General features: G+C 45.1%; 1 protein-coding gene across 2 annotated transcripts in view; it reads left to right on the top strand.

The window, feature by feature from the left end:
• Window positions 1–15,245, top strand: part of pde3a (phosphodiesterase 3A, cGMP-inhibited) — an 88,427-nt gene extending 73,182 nt beyond the window's left edge. For both annotated transcript variants that reach the window (XM_042300197.1, XM_042300196.1), the window contains 10 exons: window positions 3,548–3,621; window positions 3,757–3,941; window positions 4,177–4,317; window positions 6,329–6,440; window positions 6,725–6,832; window positions 7,640–7,860; window positions 8,106–8,309; window positions 8,598–8,759; window positions 13,888–14,164; window positions 14,669–15,245. In XM_042300197.1, coding sequence (XP_042156131.1) covers window positions 3,548–3,621; window positions 3,757–3,941; window positions 4,177–4,317; window positions 6,329–6,440; window positions 6,725–6,832; window positions 7,640–7,860; window positions 8,106–8,309; window positions 8,598–8,759; window positions 13,888–14,164; window positions 14,669–14,988 — 1,804 coding nt within the window. In that variant the 3' untranslated portion in view covers window positions 14,989–15,245. The remainder of the gene's footprint in view (window positions 1–3,547; window positions 3,622–3,756; window positions 3,942–4,176; window positions 4,318–6,328; window positions 6,441–6,724; window positions 6,833–7,639; window positions 7,861–8,105; window positions 8,310–8,597; window positions 8,760–13,887; window positions 14,165–14,668) is intronic.
• The last annotated feature ends 3,499 nt before the right edge of the window (window positions 15,246–18,744 follow it).

The raw sequence follows: 18,744 nt of genomic DNA, 5'->3' as shown, positions 1-18,744 counted from the left end.
TACCCAAAATGTCCATTTATAAAGCGCGTTTGATCCAGAAAAAAACAGCTTACAAAAACACAACGTCACTACAAAACATTTCAAAAGTTGCCTATAAACTTTGCCAAAATATTTCAAACTACTTTTGTAATACAACTTTAGTTTTTTAAAACGTTAATAATCGATCAAATTGTAGACGGGGCAATCTGTCATCAATACAGCAAGTAAACAAACCAATGCTCCTTTTTACGTCTTGCGCAACTCTCAATAGTGTAATGTTGTTCCAGGATGTGCTTCTTCTTCGTTGCACAAATGAATAACCTCAACCAAATTCCAAAGACTGGTGACATCCAGTGGAAGTGGTAGGAACTGAAAACAGGTTCCTATCAAATATCCCTTGGCAAAGACAGAGGGAACAGTCAGAGGCAAAAAAGAAAATAAATTCTGTTCAGTTAGTCCTCGGGGTTTTGCCTGCTACATAAGTTCTGTTATAGTCACAGACATGATGGAAACAGTTTTAGAAACTTCAGAGTGTTTTCTATCCACATCTACTATTCATATGTATATCATATATTCCTGGCATGAGTAGCAGGAAGTTGAAATTGGGCACGCTATTTATCCAAAAGTGAAAATGCTGCCCCCTATACCTTAAGAGGTTATTAACGACTCATTGATGTATACGCTAACTCGGTGAGCGAGTTTATAAGGAAGTGTATAGGAGATGTTGTACCCACTGTGACTATTAAAACCTTCCCTAACCAGAAACCGTGGATTGATGACAACATTTGCGCAAAACTGAAAGCACGTACCACCGCATTTAATCATGGCAAGGCAACATGGCCGAATGCAAACAGTGTAGTTATTCACTCCATAATACAATCAAACAAGCAAAGCGTCAGTATAGCGACAAAGTGGAGTCGCAATTCAACCGCTTAAATACGAGACATATGTGGCAGCGTCTACAGACAATCACAGATTACAAAAAGAAAACCAGCCCCGTCGCAGACATCGATGTCTTGCTTCCAGAATAATTGAACAACTTCTTTGCGCGCTTTGAGGACAATACAGTCCCACCGACGCGGCCCGCTAACAAAGACTGTGGACTGACGGCATCCCTTGCCGCATCCTCAGAGCATGCACAGACCAGCTGGCTAGTGTGTTTACAGACATATTCAATCAATCCCTATCCCAGTCTGCTGTCTCCACATGCTTCATGATGGCCACCATTGTTCCTGTCCCAAGAAAGCTAAGGTAACTGAACTAAATGACTATCGCTCCGTTGCACTCACTTCTGTCACCATGAAGTGCTTTGAGAGACTAGTCAAGGATCATATCACCTCCACCCTACCTGTCACCCTAGACCCACTGCAATTTGCTTACCACCCCAATAGGTTCTCAGACAATGCAATCGCCATCACACTGCCCTATCCCATCTGGACGAGAGGAATACCTATGTAAGAATGCTCTTCATTGAGTACAGCTCAGCATTCAATACCATAATACCCTCCAAATTCTTCATTAAGCTTGAGACCCTGGGTCTTGACCCCGCCCTGTGCAACTGGGTCCTGGACTTCCTGACGGGCCGCCCCAAGGTGGTGAGGGTAGGAAACAACATCTCCACTCCATTGACTCTCAACACTGGGGCCCCACAAGGCTGCATTCTCAGCCCCCTCCTGTACTCCCTGTTCACCCATCACCAGCAAATTGAAATGGACCACCCACACAGACAGTGTGGTGAAAAAGGTGCAACATCACCTCTTCAGCCTCAGGAGGCAGAAAAAATGTGGCTTGTCACCGAAAACCCTCACTGACTTTAACAGGTGCACAATTGAGAGGATCCTGTCGGGCTGTATCATTGCCTGGTATGGCAACTGCACCGCCCAGAACCGCAGGCCTCTCCAGAGGCTAGTGCAGTCTGCACAACGCATCACTGGGGGCAAACTACCTTCCCTCCAGGACACCTACAACACCCGATGTCACAGGAAGGCAAAAAAATATCATCAAGGACAATAACCACCCGAGCCACTGCCTGTTCACCCCGCTTCCATCCAGAAGGGGAGGTCAGTACAGATGCAACAAAGCTGGAACAGAGTGATTGAAAAACAGTTTCTATCTCAAGGCCATCAGATTGTTAAACAGCCACCACTAGCACAGAGAGGTGGCTGCCTACCTACAGACTGATATCATTGGCCTCTTTAATAAATGGAACACTAGTCACTTTAATAATGCCACTTTAATAATGTTTACATATCTCGCATTACTTATCTCATATGTACTATAAACTGTATACTGTATCCTTTACTATCTATTCTTTACTATCTATTGCATCTTAGCCGCTCTGTCACTGCTCATCCATATATTTTATACTTATATATTCTTATCCCATACCTTTACTAGATTGTGTGTATTAGGTTTTGTTGTCGAAATTCTTAGAAGTTAGGTTAAGTTTGTTGTGGACTTGTTAGATATTATCTGTTAGATACTGCTGCACTGTCGGATCTAGAAGCATAAGCATTTTGTTACACTCGCAATAACATCTGCTAACCATGTGTTTGTGACCAATAACATCTGCTAACCATGTGTTTGTGACCAATAACATCTGCTAACCATGTGTTTGTGACCAATAACATCTGCTAACCATGTGTTTGTGACCAATAACATCTGCTAACCATGTGTATGTGACCAATAACATCTGCTAACCATGTGTATGTGACCAATAACATCTGCTAACCATGTGTATGTGACCAATAAAATGTGATTTGATTTGAATAATATTCATGTCAATCTCTCATGGCTCCAAGTAGAGGAGATGTTGACTTCATCATTACTTGTTTTTGTAAGAAGTATTGACATGTTGAATGAATTGAGCTGCCTGTTTAAACTACTAGCACACAGCTCAGACACCCATGCATTCCCCACAAGACATGCCACCAGAGGTCTCTTCACAGTCCCTAAATCCACAACAGACTATGGGAGGCACACAGTACTACATGGAGCCATGACTACATGGAACTCTATTCCACATCAGGTAACTGATGCAAGCAGTAGAATCAGATATAAAAATATACCTTATGGAACAGTGGGGACTGTGAAGAGACACAAACACAGGCCCAGACACACGCATACAGATGCACATGATAACAAACACACTCTACACACACATAAACATGGATTTTGTATTGTAGATATGTGGTTGTAGAGTACTGGCCTGAGGGCACACACGTATTAATATGTTGTGAAAAGTGCTATGATATGTAATGTCATGTAACATTTGCCTTTCATGTTGCTGGACCCCAGGAAGTAATGGGGATCTTTAATAAATACAAATACAAAATATCCACCCCTGGATCTGGCTGTGATGAGAGGAATAATGTCGTTGATCCTGGTTCAGCTAGAACAGCTGACCTTGGTTCCTCTCACGCTACTGATGCTACTCTAACTCCTCACTCATCCTCTTGCTCTCTTTTCTCCTCTCCCATGAGATATAAATGTCGAGCCTTTTGTCATATTGTAGTTATTTACATGTTTTGAATATCCTTTGTTTAGCTGTCCTCTGTCCCTCTCTCAGCTGTGGCAGACCGTACAGCAGGCTGAGCCATGGGGAGGGGTCTATGGACAAAGGGGACATAATACCCCACCCTGGTAAGTAGTAAAAGGACACTTATCTACTTCTCCATATATGTCTAGTTTCTTAGTGTTACATTTATATCTGCCACGTTCCGAGCGTGTCAACCACCTGACTTAACCCCTGAACCCTGATCTGTCCTGTCCTATAAGATGACCCGGCAGTGGCATCGTCAGACTATGAGAGCACCTACGAGACCAACCACAGTGACAGCAGTGACTTTGCACAGAACGAGGAGGACGGGGAGGGGGCCAAGAAGCCCTCGGACACCCAGGACGGGTGTAGGTCGTACCAGCCTGAGGGCATCGTCCTGCACCCCCTACTGCCACCTCCGGAGGTAGGTTCAACTATAGAAATGCATTGAGTGGAATGAAAATGGGTCTACAAATATGCTAAACATTTCATGGCTGCAATATCAATCTATCAGCACATTATAAAATTATGCATTTGATTCAAAGAACAAAAAACATGCTATAACATGCTATTTCCCTATACACTACCTTACTTGTAACATACTATTTATTACCCATAGCCACTTGAAATTACCCTTGATCCTGACCCCTGACCTCTAGGACACACAGCCCATCCTGGCCCCAGAGCCTCTGGTAATGCCAGAGCTGGATCCTCTGATGACTCAACTCAACAACTGGAACTTCCCCATCTTCAACCTGGTGGAGAAAACACACGGCCGCTCAGGATGCATCCTCAGCCAGGTGAGAACAGGCCTCAGCCAGGTGAGAACAGGCCTCAGCCAGGTGAGAACAGTCCTCAGCCAGGTGAGAACAGGCCTCAGCCAGGTGAGAACAGGCCTCAGCCAGGTGAGAACAGGCCTCAGCCAGGTGAGAACAGTCCTCAGCCAGGTGAGAACAGGCCTCAGCCAGGTGAGAACAGGCCTCAGCCAGATGAGAACAGGCCTCAGCCAGGTGAGAACAGGCCACAGCCAGATGAGAACAGGCCTCAGCCAGGTGAGAACAGGCCTCAGCCAGGTGAGAACAGGCCTTAGCCAGGTGAGAACAGGCCTCAGCCAGGTGAGACTTAGCTAGGTAAGAACCAGTGAGTACAGGTGAGAACAGCACATCTTCAACCTGGCGGAGAAGACACACTGACAGTCTGGCTGCATCCTCAGCCGGGTAAGGATAGATAAAGCCTTAGTCAGGTGAGAACAGGTGAGACTTAGCCAGGTGAGGATAGTCTTCAACCCGGAGAAGATTAGGTTGCATCCTCAGCCAGGTAAGGTTAGCTACTGTAGAGCCGAGTGAGAACATTCCAGACCTATTCAGGTAAGGATAGTTATACAGGTAAGAATGCTGCGGTGAAAACAGTCCATTGTGAACCAAGTGAGAATGGCGCAGACTTCAAATCAAACTTCATTTAAAATGCATTTTAAATCGCAACACAATTGAGAAAATACATTACGACAATGCAATGAAAAATAGTTAAAGCAAACAGGAAGCAGTAAAAAGTATGAATAAAAAGAATATAAGACAAAGTTGATGTTAAAACAGTTACTGGTTAAAGGCCAAGCTAGGTGGGGTTTTAAACGTGATGTGAAAGCCTCAATGGTGCCTGTCCCTCTTACCTGACAGGAACAGCTATTCCATAACTGAGGGGCTTTGGTAGATAGAGAAATCCGCTCCCCCGATGTGTACATGGAGTGATGCTTGTGAATAAAGCACTGTGAGATATGGGTGGGATTGCACTGCCATCTACTGGTTGAAACAGGAGTTACAAGTTATTGGAATTGCGGTGTACTGTAAACCAAGACAGCAGTAGGGTCTTGGTTTACACTCAGTTTTCTACCACAAAACACCAGAAAATGACCAGAAAGAGTAGAACCAGCTCACCTGCTTTTACACTTTGATTTGATTATTAGATGTTACACTTGTCTTTTGAAACAAATAGTTTCACCATGTTAAAATGAGAATTCAATTCAAGTAACAGGGCTGACCTTAAAAATGTTTTCTTCTTAAAATGAATCACTAATGGCATGAAATAAATAATAAGCTTTGGAAATGACTTTATCGAAGCAACACAATAACTACTAGCTTTACGATGATTCTGAACATTTTGGGATTAAATTAATTTAAAAATCTTGCTAGAAGTCACATATGATGCACAGAGGCATAGCCACAGGAAGTAGGATGCTGGGGGTGTGCACTGGGCCTTTACTAGTCCTGTATTAGTGGACCTATATAGCCGTCTGTAGCGTGGGAAAAATAACTTTCTCCACCCACCCCTTCCTTGTCGACCCAAAATGATCACGCGGCTATACACAGAGGGACATTTCAAAGTGCTGAATTTTGCAGAAAATCTTTAATCATATAAAACAATCAGATTTATTGAATTTCCCATTTGTTCTATATTAAAGAGCACTTGGTTTAATATAACAGGCATTTAATTCAATATTGGTGCACAGTTTCTACTTAAAATGGCTCCTGAGTGGCACAGCGGTTTAAGGCACTGCATCTCAGTGCAAGAGGCATCACTGCAGTCCCTGGTTTGAATCCAGGCTGCATCACATCCGGCCGTGATTGGTCCAGTGTATCCCCGGTAGGCCGTCATTGTAAATAAGAAGTTATTCTTAACTGACTTCCATAGTTAATTAAAGGTAAAAATATCAAAAGGGACCCATTTTGTGGAAAGACCCAAGCAGCAGCATCACAGCTTTAGGTGTGAAGAGAATAACTTGGTGGATGGGATAAGGCTGCTCTATGTGTGTTCCAGGTTTCATACCGCCTGTTTGAGGACACGGGACTGTTTGAGACGTTCAAGATCCCTGTCAGGGAGTTCATGAACTATTTCCATGCTCTGGAGAACGGATACAGGGACATCCCATGTGAGCAAACATTACAATCAATCCTCTTTGTGAATATGCCTTGTAATACACACAGATCCATCAAGTACTCGAGAATATCAGAAACATTTGAATGAAACTATCGTAATCCAAACTTTGCGCAGTGGTGGTGGTAGCACTGCCTATTCTATCCACAAGAGGGAGGTGTTGGCTTTCTCAATGCAATCACAGCACTAGTTCTGTTCCCTCTACCTCCACCTGTCTCATTATCATCCGGTGGACTAAGTTAGTATTACAGTTGGCATCTCCTCTCCCTCCCCATGCAGACCACAACAGGATCCATGCCACTGACGTGCTCCATGCCGTGTGGTACCTCACCACCCAGGCCGTGCCAGGCCTGCCCAACCTCCTCACAGACCACAGCTCAGACTCTGGTGAGGACACACACGCATGCATATGCAAATACAAGCATACACACTTGCACTGACACACACACACACACACACACACACACACACACACACACACACACTTCCTCCTTTCCTCTGCTCTCCATACCTTTGTGTTCTGACTGAGGCTAATACTGTATCCTATGTCTATAAGCCTACTGTTGTATACCTGTTGCTGATGGCAGCCAGGCAAACCCAGTCCTTCTGAGGCTCATTTAGCTACTGTATATTCAACCATACACACCAACCACATCAGTAGCTTATGTCAAATGGCATAATATTGTAGAACATCAGCCTTACAGTTTGCAGACTGGAGGCTGTGGAAGTTCCCAGAACCGTGTTTCCAGTGAGATCGGTTGACCGTTAGTTCATAGTCATCGCCAGTTATTTTACCTCTCGTTCTCTATGTGGAGCTTCATAGCTTCCATAGAAGCCTATCTCCTCCAGTCATAGGAACACAACAGACACCAATGTCAACACGCTGATCGTGACCTGTTTGTTCTTTACACAACCTGTCTGACTGGGCTGGCCTACTCTGATGTCTGGGGTCTGATGTCTGTCTAGGGCAGGGTGGCTGGCTGTCTGTCAGTCATGTTGTTTTCTGATGCTCATGTCATCCCCTACACACATTAGCACACAGACACACACGCACGCACATGCAGACTACACCCATTGACCCAAGTATTTTGTACTAAAGTTTCCGATTTGTTACGGCAAAGCCCAGCACCCCTCACCTCATTTACCTGTGTATCTATCTCCCTGACCCTTCTATCCCTGTGTGTGTGTCCCCAGACTCGGACAGTGGGCTCCTCAACCCCAGCCATCCCAGCCATATAGGCCATACAGGGTTCCTGGTCTCTAAGATGTCTGCGGTGATGGAGGAGGGTTATGGATGTCTGTCTGGCCTCATCCCATCCCTGGAGCTCATGGCTCTGTATGTGGCTGCAGCCATGCACGACTACGACCACCCTGGACGGACCAACGCCTTCCTCGTGGCAACTAGCGCTCCTCAGGTAGGAAGGGAGAGGGGGAAGAATTGAGGAAGAAGAGGGAGAGGATGGATGGACTGATGGATGGTTGGATGAATGAATCTAGCGAAAGGAACTGGAAAGGTGAAAGCAAAGTCCACCAATGATACTTTCATATCTTGTGTTCTTCTCAGATCACTGAAGAGATAAATGGAGGAAGACAAAGGGACCACTGAGATGCAGCAATGATAACTAATGAGTGACGCGTTGCTCTCTGTCTCCCCCTGTAGGCTGTGCTATATAACGACCGCTCGGTGTTAGAGAACCACCACGCTGCGTCGGCCTGGAACCTGTTCATGTCCCGGCCAGAGTACAACTTCCTGGGCAACCTGGAGCATGTGGAGTTCAAACGCTTCCGCTTCCTGGTCATCGAGGCCATCCTCGCCACCGACCTCAAGAAACACTTTGACTTCCTGGCAGAGTTCAACGCCAAGGTAAACAGAGCCGATGTTCATGAGCTTCTGATCCATACATTTCTCTTTGATGTACAGCGCATCTACAGCTGAATGGACTGAAGCGCTGTGTCATTGTCTCTGATGGTTGACAACTTACAGTATGTCAGTAACAAGCCTGTAGGAGAAGATCTGAGGTTCTTTTATTTAGAACTTGTCCTCTTATGCTCTCCTCGCTTCTCTCTGATAGGTTGAAAGGAGGTAGGGATAGAGGATGTGAGGACGCGAGGAAAGACATTTGAGATTCATTTAACCCTCGCTTCTCTCCAGGTGGGTGATGATGGCTGCTCGGGCATCGACTGGTCCAATGAGAACGACCGGTTGCTGGTGTGTCAGATGTGCATCAAACTGGCGGACATCAACGGCCCACTGAAACACAAGGACCTGCATCTACAGTGGACCGAGGGCATCGTCAATGAGTTCTATGAACAGGTGAGATCCAAATCGATCACTAGCCCCCAAACCCTCTACACCCTAGCCACCGATTTAGATTTGAAACACAAGGACACGCATCTACAGTGGACCGAGGGCATCGTCAAATAATTCTACAAACAGGTACATCTATTAGGTCTAGGTTTTGCCAGAAGATACTGACCCTACCGTTACGCTTGTTTACACTGAGCTGCACCGGGGTCAGAATGTTAGGACACAGGATATCCTTCAGAAAACATACCTCATTGCAGGAATGGAATATGACACTGTTCTCCAAATTTGACCTTTATCCACACTGCTCCATCGAGAAGACTGAAATACTGCCAGTTTTCCCAGAAAACTGCCCTTTTCATCCTCATGCTAGCTAGCATTAACCACCGCTAGGGTGACCTGAAATGAATGAAATAAACATCATTGAGCCTCAGTGAGGAAATTAGGTGAATGATGCATCTTGCCATGGAGATCCGACGTTTACAAAATTACAATGATTGGTTCAAGGGGGGAGCTGCATCATTTGTGGGGGGCGACCTGTATGCAGTTGCCTTGTTGTTGTCGTCTTGTGCACCCATGCCCCCAACCCCATGAAACTGCCTGATCATGAAATGGTCATTACACTACCTTCTGCATAAATAGCTATGATAGACCTGAGAGGACGTAGAGGTGCAATGACATTTCTCCATCAAATGACATTGACATGTGTTCCACTTGGTACTAAAATAAAAGGCAGGCCACTTCATGAGTCCATCACGGTACTGCTCAATGTGAAGTGGTACAGGTGCCTGGAAACAGCCCACTCTCCAGTAACAATGCTGCTCATTGGTCAGAGACTAACGGGTGCCTAGCAACCACACCGCTGATCAGGAAGAAAGGCTCTTAAGTGGTCAGAGAACGAACGATCAGCGTGTAGGCAGATATATTACAGAAAGGAGGAGATAGGAATCCCGTTGGGCAATGAAAAGAGGAGGGTATAATGCCCCACCCAGCAGACTGTCGACCAATCTCGTTCATGTTGTCATGCTGTGTCACGTGGTTGCTAAGCTAATCGTCATGCAATCCCTTCTAAATGTCAGGGTATGAGTCGAGAAACCTGTCCATTTTCCTCAAAAGTACGTAATGTCACGAATCCAAAGCTACCTGTATATGATAGTGCAGAGACAAAGTTAATTATCTCACATCTCGGAAAGATTTGTAATGTTGTACTTATTGTTCACGTAACTCATGCTTATATTGGGCTTTTGAACTAGCGCCCAATTGACTCCCATTCGCTAATTGGAGGAGTGCTCTTCTTGTCCCAGAATCAACCAGAATGCACCACGTGGCCCATTGACGACGCATGGGCAACGTTAACAATGGCCGTCAATACGATTCCCATCATCAGAATAGGTAGAACCAATGGATACTCCCATTCAAATCAAAGTTCTCTGATGTGAAGTGTGGAATCGTGGCCGTTCTGGGTCTACCACTTCTAGAATATTCCATGCCAGTGTTTCCCAAACCTATCCTCGGTTACCCCAAGTCAGTCCATTTATTTGATGTATTTCAGAACCAACACTTTAAACTAATGAGGGGCTTGATGATTAGTTGACCATATAGTATGTGGATTGGTTGGGGGAACTGAATGAGAGGAACACCATTCTATTCATTGACCATTGATAGACTGAGAAATAATATGAAATGTAGAACTACTTTTGTTCTTCTGTTTCTTTCTCAGTAATGTCGATGTGACACCCATCAACACACATGCATTGAAGAAGCCATCCTTGTATGCAGGCAATGTACTGCATAATGTACCATCTATTCAAAATGGGACCCTGGCATTGATGGAGAGACGAATAGATTGCCACTTGGAATGGAGAGTGTTGATGTATTGACACAATGTGTCACTCTACAGTGATAGGAGCACCAAGTGTGTAGGTTATAATCGGTGCTACTGTGATTGACAGCGCAGTCATCTTGTTTTTGTCTGTCTGTCTCTTCAAAGCCTGATCTCACTCAATGATGAAACCCAAACCGTCGCTCAAATGTCAAATCTGCTTGCGTCCTTGGAGGGAGAGGGAGGAAGAGAGAGATAAAGGGGAGGGTGGGGAGATAGAAAGACAGGGAGGAGAGAGGGAGTGGGAAAGACAGGGAGGAGAGAGGGGAAAGAGGGAGAAAGACAGGGAAGAGAGAGGGAGAGAAAGACAGGGAGGAGAGAGGGAGAGAAAGACAGGGAGGAGAAAGAGGGGGAAATAGAGGGAGGAGAGAGAGAGAGGAAAATAGAGGGAGGGGAAAAAGAGGGAGGAGAGAGAGAGGAAGTGTTGTTGTGCTGCAGTTTAGCTGACCTACTTGTGTCATCAGTGACAGTCCTCATTCACACAGACAAAGATACAGCTGCAACACATCAGATCACAGAGTGAACTGTGCTATGCCTCAAGACATGCACACGAAGAACAAACATACCAGGGTCAGTAGTTGTATACCCACAATTCTAACGCTGACCATTTACGCAGTAAAAACATCTTAAAGATCTGACCCTGTATCAGTGGTTAAGTTGTAACTTTACTATATTTTAATGGTTCAATACGCCCCTCTACTCTAGAGTAGCACCTCTCTCTCTTTCTCTTTTTCCCCCTCTCTCCCTCTTCACTTCAGACACTCATTTCAGTCCACTGCACTGACTGGCAAAAGCTCTGCTGGTTCCTATGGCAACAGGAGCCCTTGCCTGCTGCGGTCCACTTTGAGTGTATAAGCCCTTGACGTCAACAGACACATGTATATGTATCCTGCTATAAATCACTTTACTATACATGCATATACATGATCTTGTCAGTCAGCCAATACTGGACCTATAGATGTAGGCTTCCCCGAGCTAGATAGATGTGTGCCTTTTGCTGTTTATGTTCTTGACCCAGTTTGAAGCTTTGATTATTCAGTAGCTAATCCCACATGCTCTGCGCGCTGGCGGTTACTGTTGGTTTACCACTTAGAGACTGAGACTGGCTGGTGAACAAAATGAGAGAGATACAAATGTTGATGTGTTTTTACATCATTTCTGATGGTCATTTTTCTCTCTCTGTGTATTAATTCCTTAGCTGTGACTCCCTCAGTGCATTTGATTCCAATTTCCCTCATATCATTGGGGCGGCAGGGTAAAGTGGTTAGAGCGTTGGGCTAGTAACTGGAAGGTTGTAAGTTCAAACCCCCGAGCTGACAAGGTACAAATCTGTCGTTCTGCTACTGAAAAGGCAGTTAACCCACTGTTCCTAGGCCGTCATTGAAAATAAGAATTTGTTCTTAACTGTCTTGCCTAGTTAAATAAAGGTAAAATAAAAAAATTGGCTGATTGATTGATTGATTGACTTTCCTCAGATAGTGTCAAATGATAATTCATATTATATTTGCATTAGTCATTCAGCAGAAGTGCTTACCCAAAGCGACTTAGTTAGTGCACTGCATTTATTTTAAGATAGCTAGGTGAGACAACCATACAGTTGAAGTCGAGAATGTACATACACCTTAGCCAAATACATTTAAACTCAGTTTTTCACAATTCCGGACATTTCATCCTAGTAAAATTCCCTGTCTTAGGTCAGTTAGAATCACCACTTTCTTTTAAGAATGTGACATTTCAGAATAATAGTAGAGAGAATAATTTATTTCAGCTTTTATGACTTTCATTACATTCTCAGTGGGTCAGAGGTTTACATACACTCAATTAGTATTTGGTAGCATTGTCTTTAAATTGTTTAACTTGGGTCAAACGTTTCGGATAGCATTCCACAACCTTCCCACAATAAGTTGAGGGAATTTTGTCCCATTCCCCCTGACAGAGCTGGTGTAACTGAGTCAGGTTTGTAGGCCTCCTAGCTCGCACACGCTTTTTCAGTTCGGCCCACAAATGTTCTACAGGATTGAAGTCAGGACTTTGTGATGGCCACTCCAATACCTTTGACTTTGTTGTCCTTAAGCCATTTGCCACAACTTTGGAAGTATGCTTGGGGTCATTGTCCATTTGGAAGACCCATTTGCGACCAAGTTTTAACTTCCTGACTGATGTCTTGAAATGTTGCTTCAATATATATAAATAATTTTCCATCCTCATGATGCCATCTATTTTGTGAAGTGCACCAGTCCATCCTGCAGAAAAGCACCCCCACAACATGATGCTGCCACCCCCGTGATTCACGGTTGGGATGGTGTTCTTCGGCTTGCAAGCCTCCCCATTTTTCCTCCAAACATAACGATGGTTATTATGGCCAAACAGTTCTAATTTTGTTTCATCAGACCAGAGGACATTTCTCCAAGTACGATCTTTGTCCCCATGTGCAGTTGCAGACCGTAATCTGGCTTTTTTATGGCGGTTTTGGAGCAGTGGCTTCTTCCTTGCTGAGCGGCCTTTCAGGTTAGGTTGATATAAGACTTGTTTTACTGTGGATATAGATACTTTTGTACCTGTTTCCTCCAGCATCTTCACAAGGTCCTTTGCTGTTGTTCTTGGATTGATTTGCACTTTTCGCACCAAAGTACGTTCATCTCTAGGAGACAGAACGCGTCTCCTTCTTGAGCGGTATGACGGCTCTGAGTTTGAAGGCAGGCCTTGAAATACATCCACAGGTACACCTCCAATTGACTCAAATGATGTCAATTAGCCTATCAGAAGCTTCTAAAGCCATTACATCATTTTCTGGAATTTTCCAAGCTGTTTAAAGTCACAGTCAACTTAGTGTATGTAAACTTCTGACCCACTGGAATTGTGATACAGTGAAATAATCTGTCTGTAAACAATTGTCGGAAAAATGACTTGTTTCATGCACAAAGTAGATGTCCTAACCAACTTGCCTAAACCATAGTTTGTTAACAAGAAATTTGTGGAGTGGTTGAAAAACAAGTTTTAATGACTCCAACCTAAGTGTATGTAAACTTCCGACTTCAACTGTACATCACAGTCATCGCAAGTACATTTCTTCTCAGTAAAGTAGCTATCAGCAAAGTCAGTGCTAGTATGAAAAGACAAGGACATGTGTTTAATAAAGGCAAGTTTTTTGGGGGGGTGCTGTGGGATTAATCAAATTACTTTGTGAAGAGGTGGGTTTTCAGACGCTTATATCTAACATTCTGCCATGTTTACCCATACTGCACCACTCCTCAGGGCGATGAGGAGTCGAGTCTGGGCCTTCCCATCAGCCCCTTCATGGACCGCTCGGTGCCACAGCTCGCCAAACTCCAGGAGTCCTTCATCACGCACATCGTGGGTCCGCTCTGTTCCTCCTACGACTCCGCCGCCCTCATGCCGGGGAACTGGGTCGACCCCGCCGACGCACGGAGGACGGAGGGAGAGGAGGAAGAGGAGGTGGGGGAACGAGAGACAGAGGAGGAAGAGGAGGATACAGCAGAGGAGGATGAGTCGACTAGCTCTGAGAGTTCCCGTAAGAGCATGTAGACGTTCATGTTGAACTTCTTTGAGTTGAAAGAAGTCCGTTAACAGAAACCTATTGAAATCAAAGCTCAGCTTGAAATGGCCCAGGTATTGAGTTGTTGACATAGTGCCGATTGATAATACATGTAGTGGATTTTAGCAATAAGGTCCAAGGTGGTGTTGTATATTGGCATGACGCAGAGCGGAGTGCCTGGATACAGCCTTTAGCCGTGGTATATTGGCCATATACCACAAACCCCTGTGGTGCCTTAATGCTATTATAAACTGGTCACCAACGTTAAACTACCCGGTTTATAATTAGTAGTAGATACAGAAGCCTCATATACACGAGGCTACCTGGTCTGCCTTAAGGGTATTTGGTCTTCCCAGGTGATCAGACCCTGCTTTGTAACCCCTGTCCAGAGGTTGTATGATAAGGGTTTGCGTGTACAGTATAAGGGGATAGAGATGTAGTATGTTTTGTTCTGAGGAATTGTTTTCTTCTTCCCTATAGAGAAGCACGTGGTGAAGCTTACGGAGAGCAGGAGGAGAGTGTTCTGTCCCATTACTCAGCACCTTCTGGACAACCACGAAATGTGGAAGAGAGTAATTGCCTCCGAAACCCAGGACACGCCGGACAGAGAGGCGCCTAACTGCCTCAGCAACCCCGCCGAGCCAATCACAGCCATCCACGAGGAGGAGGAGGAGCCAGCCGGCAAGGAGGAGCCAATAGATGGCCAGGGAGAGGAGACGGAAGGGGAAGAGACGGGGCTTGCAGAGGAAGTGGTCGAGCAATCAGAGACTGCGGAGAAAAAGGAGGAGGAGCTGAAGTGAGAGGATTATCTTTGACGCTTGAAGATCAGGAAATGGAACATTTATCCAAACTCATACCCTCTCCCAACTAGACTTTCTGACTCATGTCAGAAATGATACCCTATTCCCCATGTAGTGCACTAGCTGGCCAAAAATAGTGCACTATACAGGGATTGGGGTGTTGTTTGAGACGCAGCCCCTGATATTTGGTTGCCAGCAAATCACTTAGACACAACACTGTAGAAGTTTGGAGTAACATGTGCCTAAAGAAAACAGGGTGGAGGGAGGGAGGGCACGCTGAGGAGGAGGATGAGGGAGGGAGGGCACGCTGAGGAGGAGGATGAGGGAGGGAGGGCACGCTGAGGAGGAGGATGAGGGAGGGAGGGAACGCTGAGGAGGAGGATGAGGGAGGGGTGGGATTTGTTTTACACACGTATTATATTGGATCAGGTTTCCATTTCAGAAGCCCTCTCCCTGACGAGGTTCCCACACTGCAATACGGACCCACAGAACACTGACCCCACTGCCAGCCTCAAGACCCAGCCGGCCATACTAGTGGTCTGCATCCACCTGTCCTCTCCCACAGAACCAAGGTGTACAAAGTGGACTGTACTGAATAGACAGTACAAACACCTGTCCTCTCCCACAGAACCAAGGTGTACAAAGTGGACTGTACTGAATAGACAGTACAAACACTAGCTCCTGAGGACAATGAGATGAAAGGGCGGGTAAAAGCTGTGTCCGCTCTGTGTTGGTTCTCAGGGAGCGAGGAGAGGACTGAGGACTGGGGAGAGGAGGGTCAGTGTTGATACAGAGTGTGCTCACACACACGCATGGAGCAAACACACACACACACAAACCCATCAGAAGATTTGCTAGCTACCCCAGGAAGAGGGAATGGGAAGTCTAACATAGAACCCTGTAGCCCTGAAAAAGCTTTATATTCACTCAAGGAAGAAAATCCAGAGCACAGTGTTTCTTCACATTCTTCATCTCTCTAATTGTTCCAAATATACCATGTTTTCTCTCTTTCTTTCTTTCACTCACTCCACTTTTGTGTCGGTCATTCAGGCTCTTTTTTCCCCCCTCTCACTCCTACACAGTTCCACAGGACTCAGGAACACAGACACACCCCACTGGGCACACACTGGTTGGATCAATGTTGTTTCCACTTCGTTTCAATGAAATTACGTTGAACCACAGTGAAATTGGCATTGAATTGACATCTGCCCAATGGGACACAACACAGACCCCTCAACCTTGTACCCTTTGTCATTGTTATGTCAACCAACACAAGTGATTGTTCTGTCCTTTGTGTTATTGGTTTGTGGTTATACTTTCTTATTTTTTCCCAACATCAGCTGTAAGATTTTCTCTCTGTGGCGTTTGTGTTTGGTAAATATGGTGTGGGCCTTTCTTATTTTACGTACCCTGTCTCCTGATGATCTGCACACTAGAAAGGGAATCACTTTGAATCTGAATCGTACGGTTTCTTATAGAGTTAGAGCTTCCTTTTATTCAGACGCCTAGTTAACTATTCCAATGTAAGATGCTTTTTCTAAGTGCAGAATTTCTCTCTTCGTAGCTTTTGACCCAGTAGATGTATACATGTACCACCTCGGTAGAGAAGAAGCATTCACATTAGGATTCATCTGTGGATGTCAATCTGACCATGACACTGAAAAAGCGATTCACATTTTTGAAAGATTCTCTACAGCGATCTTCATTGATAAACTCTTTCGTAGAACTCTCTCGTAGAACTCTTTTTGACGGTACACTGACCTCTAGCCTGTGTTTCAGTCCTCTCTCACAGTGGGATCTACCACCCAATACCCTGGCAGGAAGTTCAGCCAAGAGAGCCAATATCAAAAGTACATAGATTCTCTTTCAGTCTCTTGAGCGAGCATTATTCCCCATTATTCCCCATAGTGCCTCAGTTCCCTCAGAGAACCAAAGTTACAGTCGTAACCAGGCATTTTCTATTTAACTCTGGGAAATCATCTATTTCTCCAATAGGCTGAAATGATAACAGATAACAGACCTTGGGCTCCAATAGCTTTCAGCGAGTCAAGTGATCAAATAAAGTTGCCGAGTGAGCCTTGGAAAGCCTTGAAGGAGATGTGGAGGAGCCCAGAGGTTCAACCAAGAGAACAAGGTGACAGTTATACTCCACATACACTCAGACTGTGCTGCTCTATAGAACATGGTGAATCACGCAATGGGGCTGAATGCAAACAAAAGTACAAAGAAAGATGATGCAGTAAAAAAATATCCATGCCAAGAAAGACATGTCTTCTTAGTGTGTGTTTGCTGACTCCCTCAAAGAAGTGATGTATTTATTAACTTCCTGATAGTTTCAACATTTCAGCCATAGGTCCAACTCGTTGAACTGTATCTACCCCATTGTACCTATCACTTGATACATCTACAGTACCTGCAGCTATCCCATTTCTCCCTATCCATCCAGCTCCTAGCCCAGGGCAGCTCCCATGACATGACCAGGCAGATCAGGCCTAAGCATGTGTACGTCCCAAATGGCACCCTATTCCCTACAAAGTGCACTACTTTTGACCATAGCCCTATGGACCCTGGTCAAAAGTAGTGCGGGGGGGGGTGCTATTTGGGACACAGCCCAGGTGGACTAGCCAGGCAGCATGCTGCAGTCAACACATGGACCAGTGCTGGGCTCCCCGTGGCTGTCCATAGCTCCGTAGGTCCATTTGATGTCCAGAGAGAGAGACCAATTGGTGGTGACAGAAGGATGAGAGGGAAAGGTAGAGGAAACGGGAGAGGGGAGAGGATATGAGAGATAGAAGCGGATCAGAGAGAATGGTATAGGAGAAGGAATGGGATGAGAAGGGAGATGGAACAAGGGAGGAAGAGAAGCGTTTGGGGGTTTTCTGAGGTTGGTCAGTCTCTTTTCTGTTCACTGATGGTCTCTGTGAAAATGTCACTTTGAATGAGGAGCCAATTAAAATGTCTGTTTGTCCGTCCATCTGCCTGTCCGGTTCTCCTTGAAGATTTTACCATTGACAGCTTGTTGTGAAACGTTATCAGGAAAATGTATTTGTAGGATGACAATGTTTAAAGCAATACTGACACTTATTCTGTATCTGGAGCATTTGAGTTGCACTTCGTGACCTGCAAAGTCAAGGGAGTTTATGTACCAAATTCTTGAATTTTATCCAAATCATGTGCCTCTCTCTCTATCTGCACTAACTGACCCTCTTTCACTCCCCTACACTCCCTTACCTGCCCCCCTCTATCTCTCTCTCGTTGTGTGATCTGTTATGGGTCATTATCTAACAGTGGCATTTAGTGTTGTAGCTGACATAACATCTTGTGATGGGCTAGGGGCCAGGTGGTTGCGTGAATCGTTATAATAGTTATTGGCCCATATTAAACGATACAGAGGAGAGGAATTAGACATTGCTAGTCAACCCCTGACCTATACATCTGCTGAGTCACTGCCTCATCTGAATAAGGCCTTTCACAATTTCAGTGAGGCCTAGGGGGAACTGAACAGTAACAGACCCAATGGAGTGAATGCAAAAGCAATATTCACAGCCTATGATGACCTGTGTGCATGCGTGGTTGCGTACGTGTTCTGCGGTAGCATTTGTTCAAGGGGTATTGTGAATGTGATTTGGTGGCCAACATTAATAAGCTACTATGGTAGGACAGCACTCTATTGCTTTTCCTAATATGTATTGAGTAGTCCATCTCTAATTCCTCGATGTGACCACACTTTCCACTGTATCTGTTCAAGTCTGACAA

The sequence above is a fragment of the Oncorhynchus tshawytscha genome, linkage group LG17 (assembly GCF_018296145.1).
Source record: "Oncorhynchus tshawytscha isolate Ot180627B linkage group LG17, Otsh_v2.0, whole genome shotgun sequence".
Taxonomy (NCBI): Eukaryota; Metazoa; Chordata; class Actinopteri; order Salmoniformes; family Salmonidae; genus Oncorhynchus; species Oncorhynchus tshawytscha.
The sequence above is the reverse complement of the archived record's forward strand: the minus strand, read 5'-3'. Positions and strand labels throughout refer to the sequence as shown.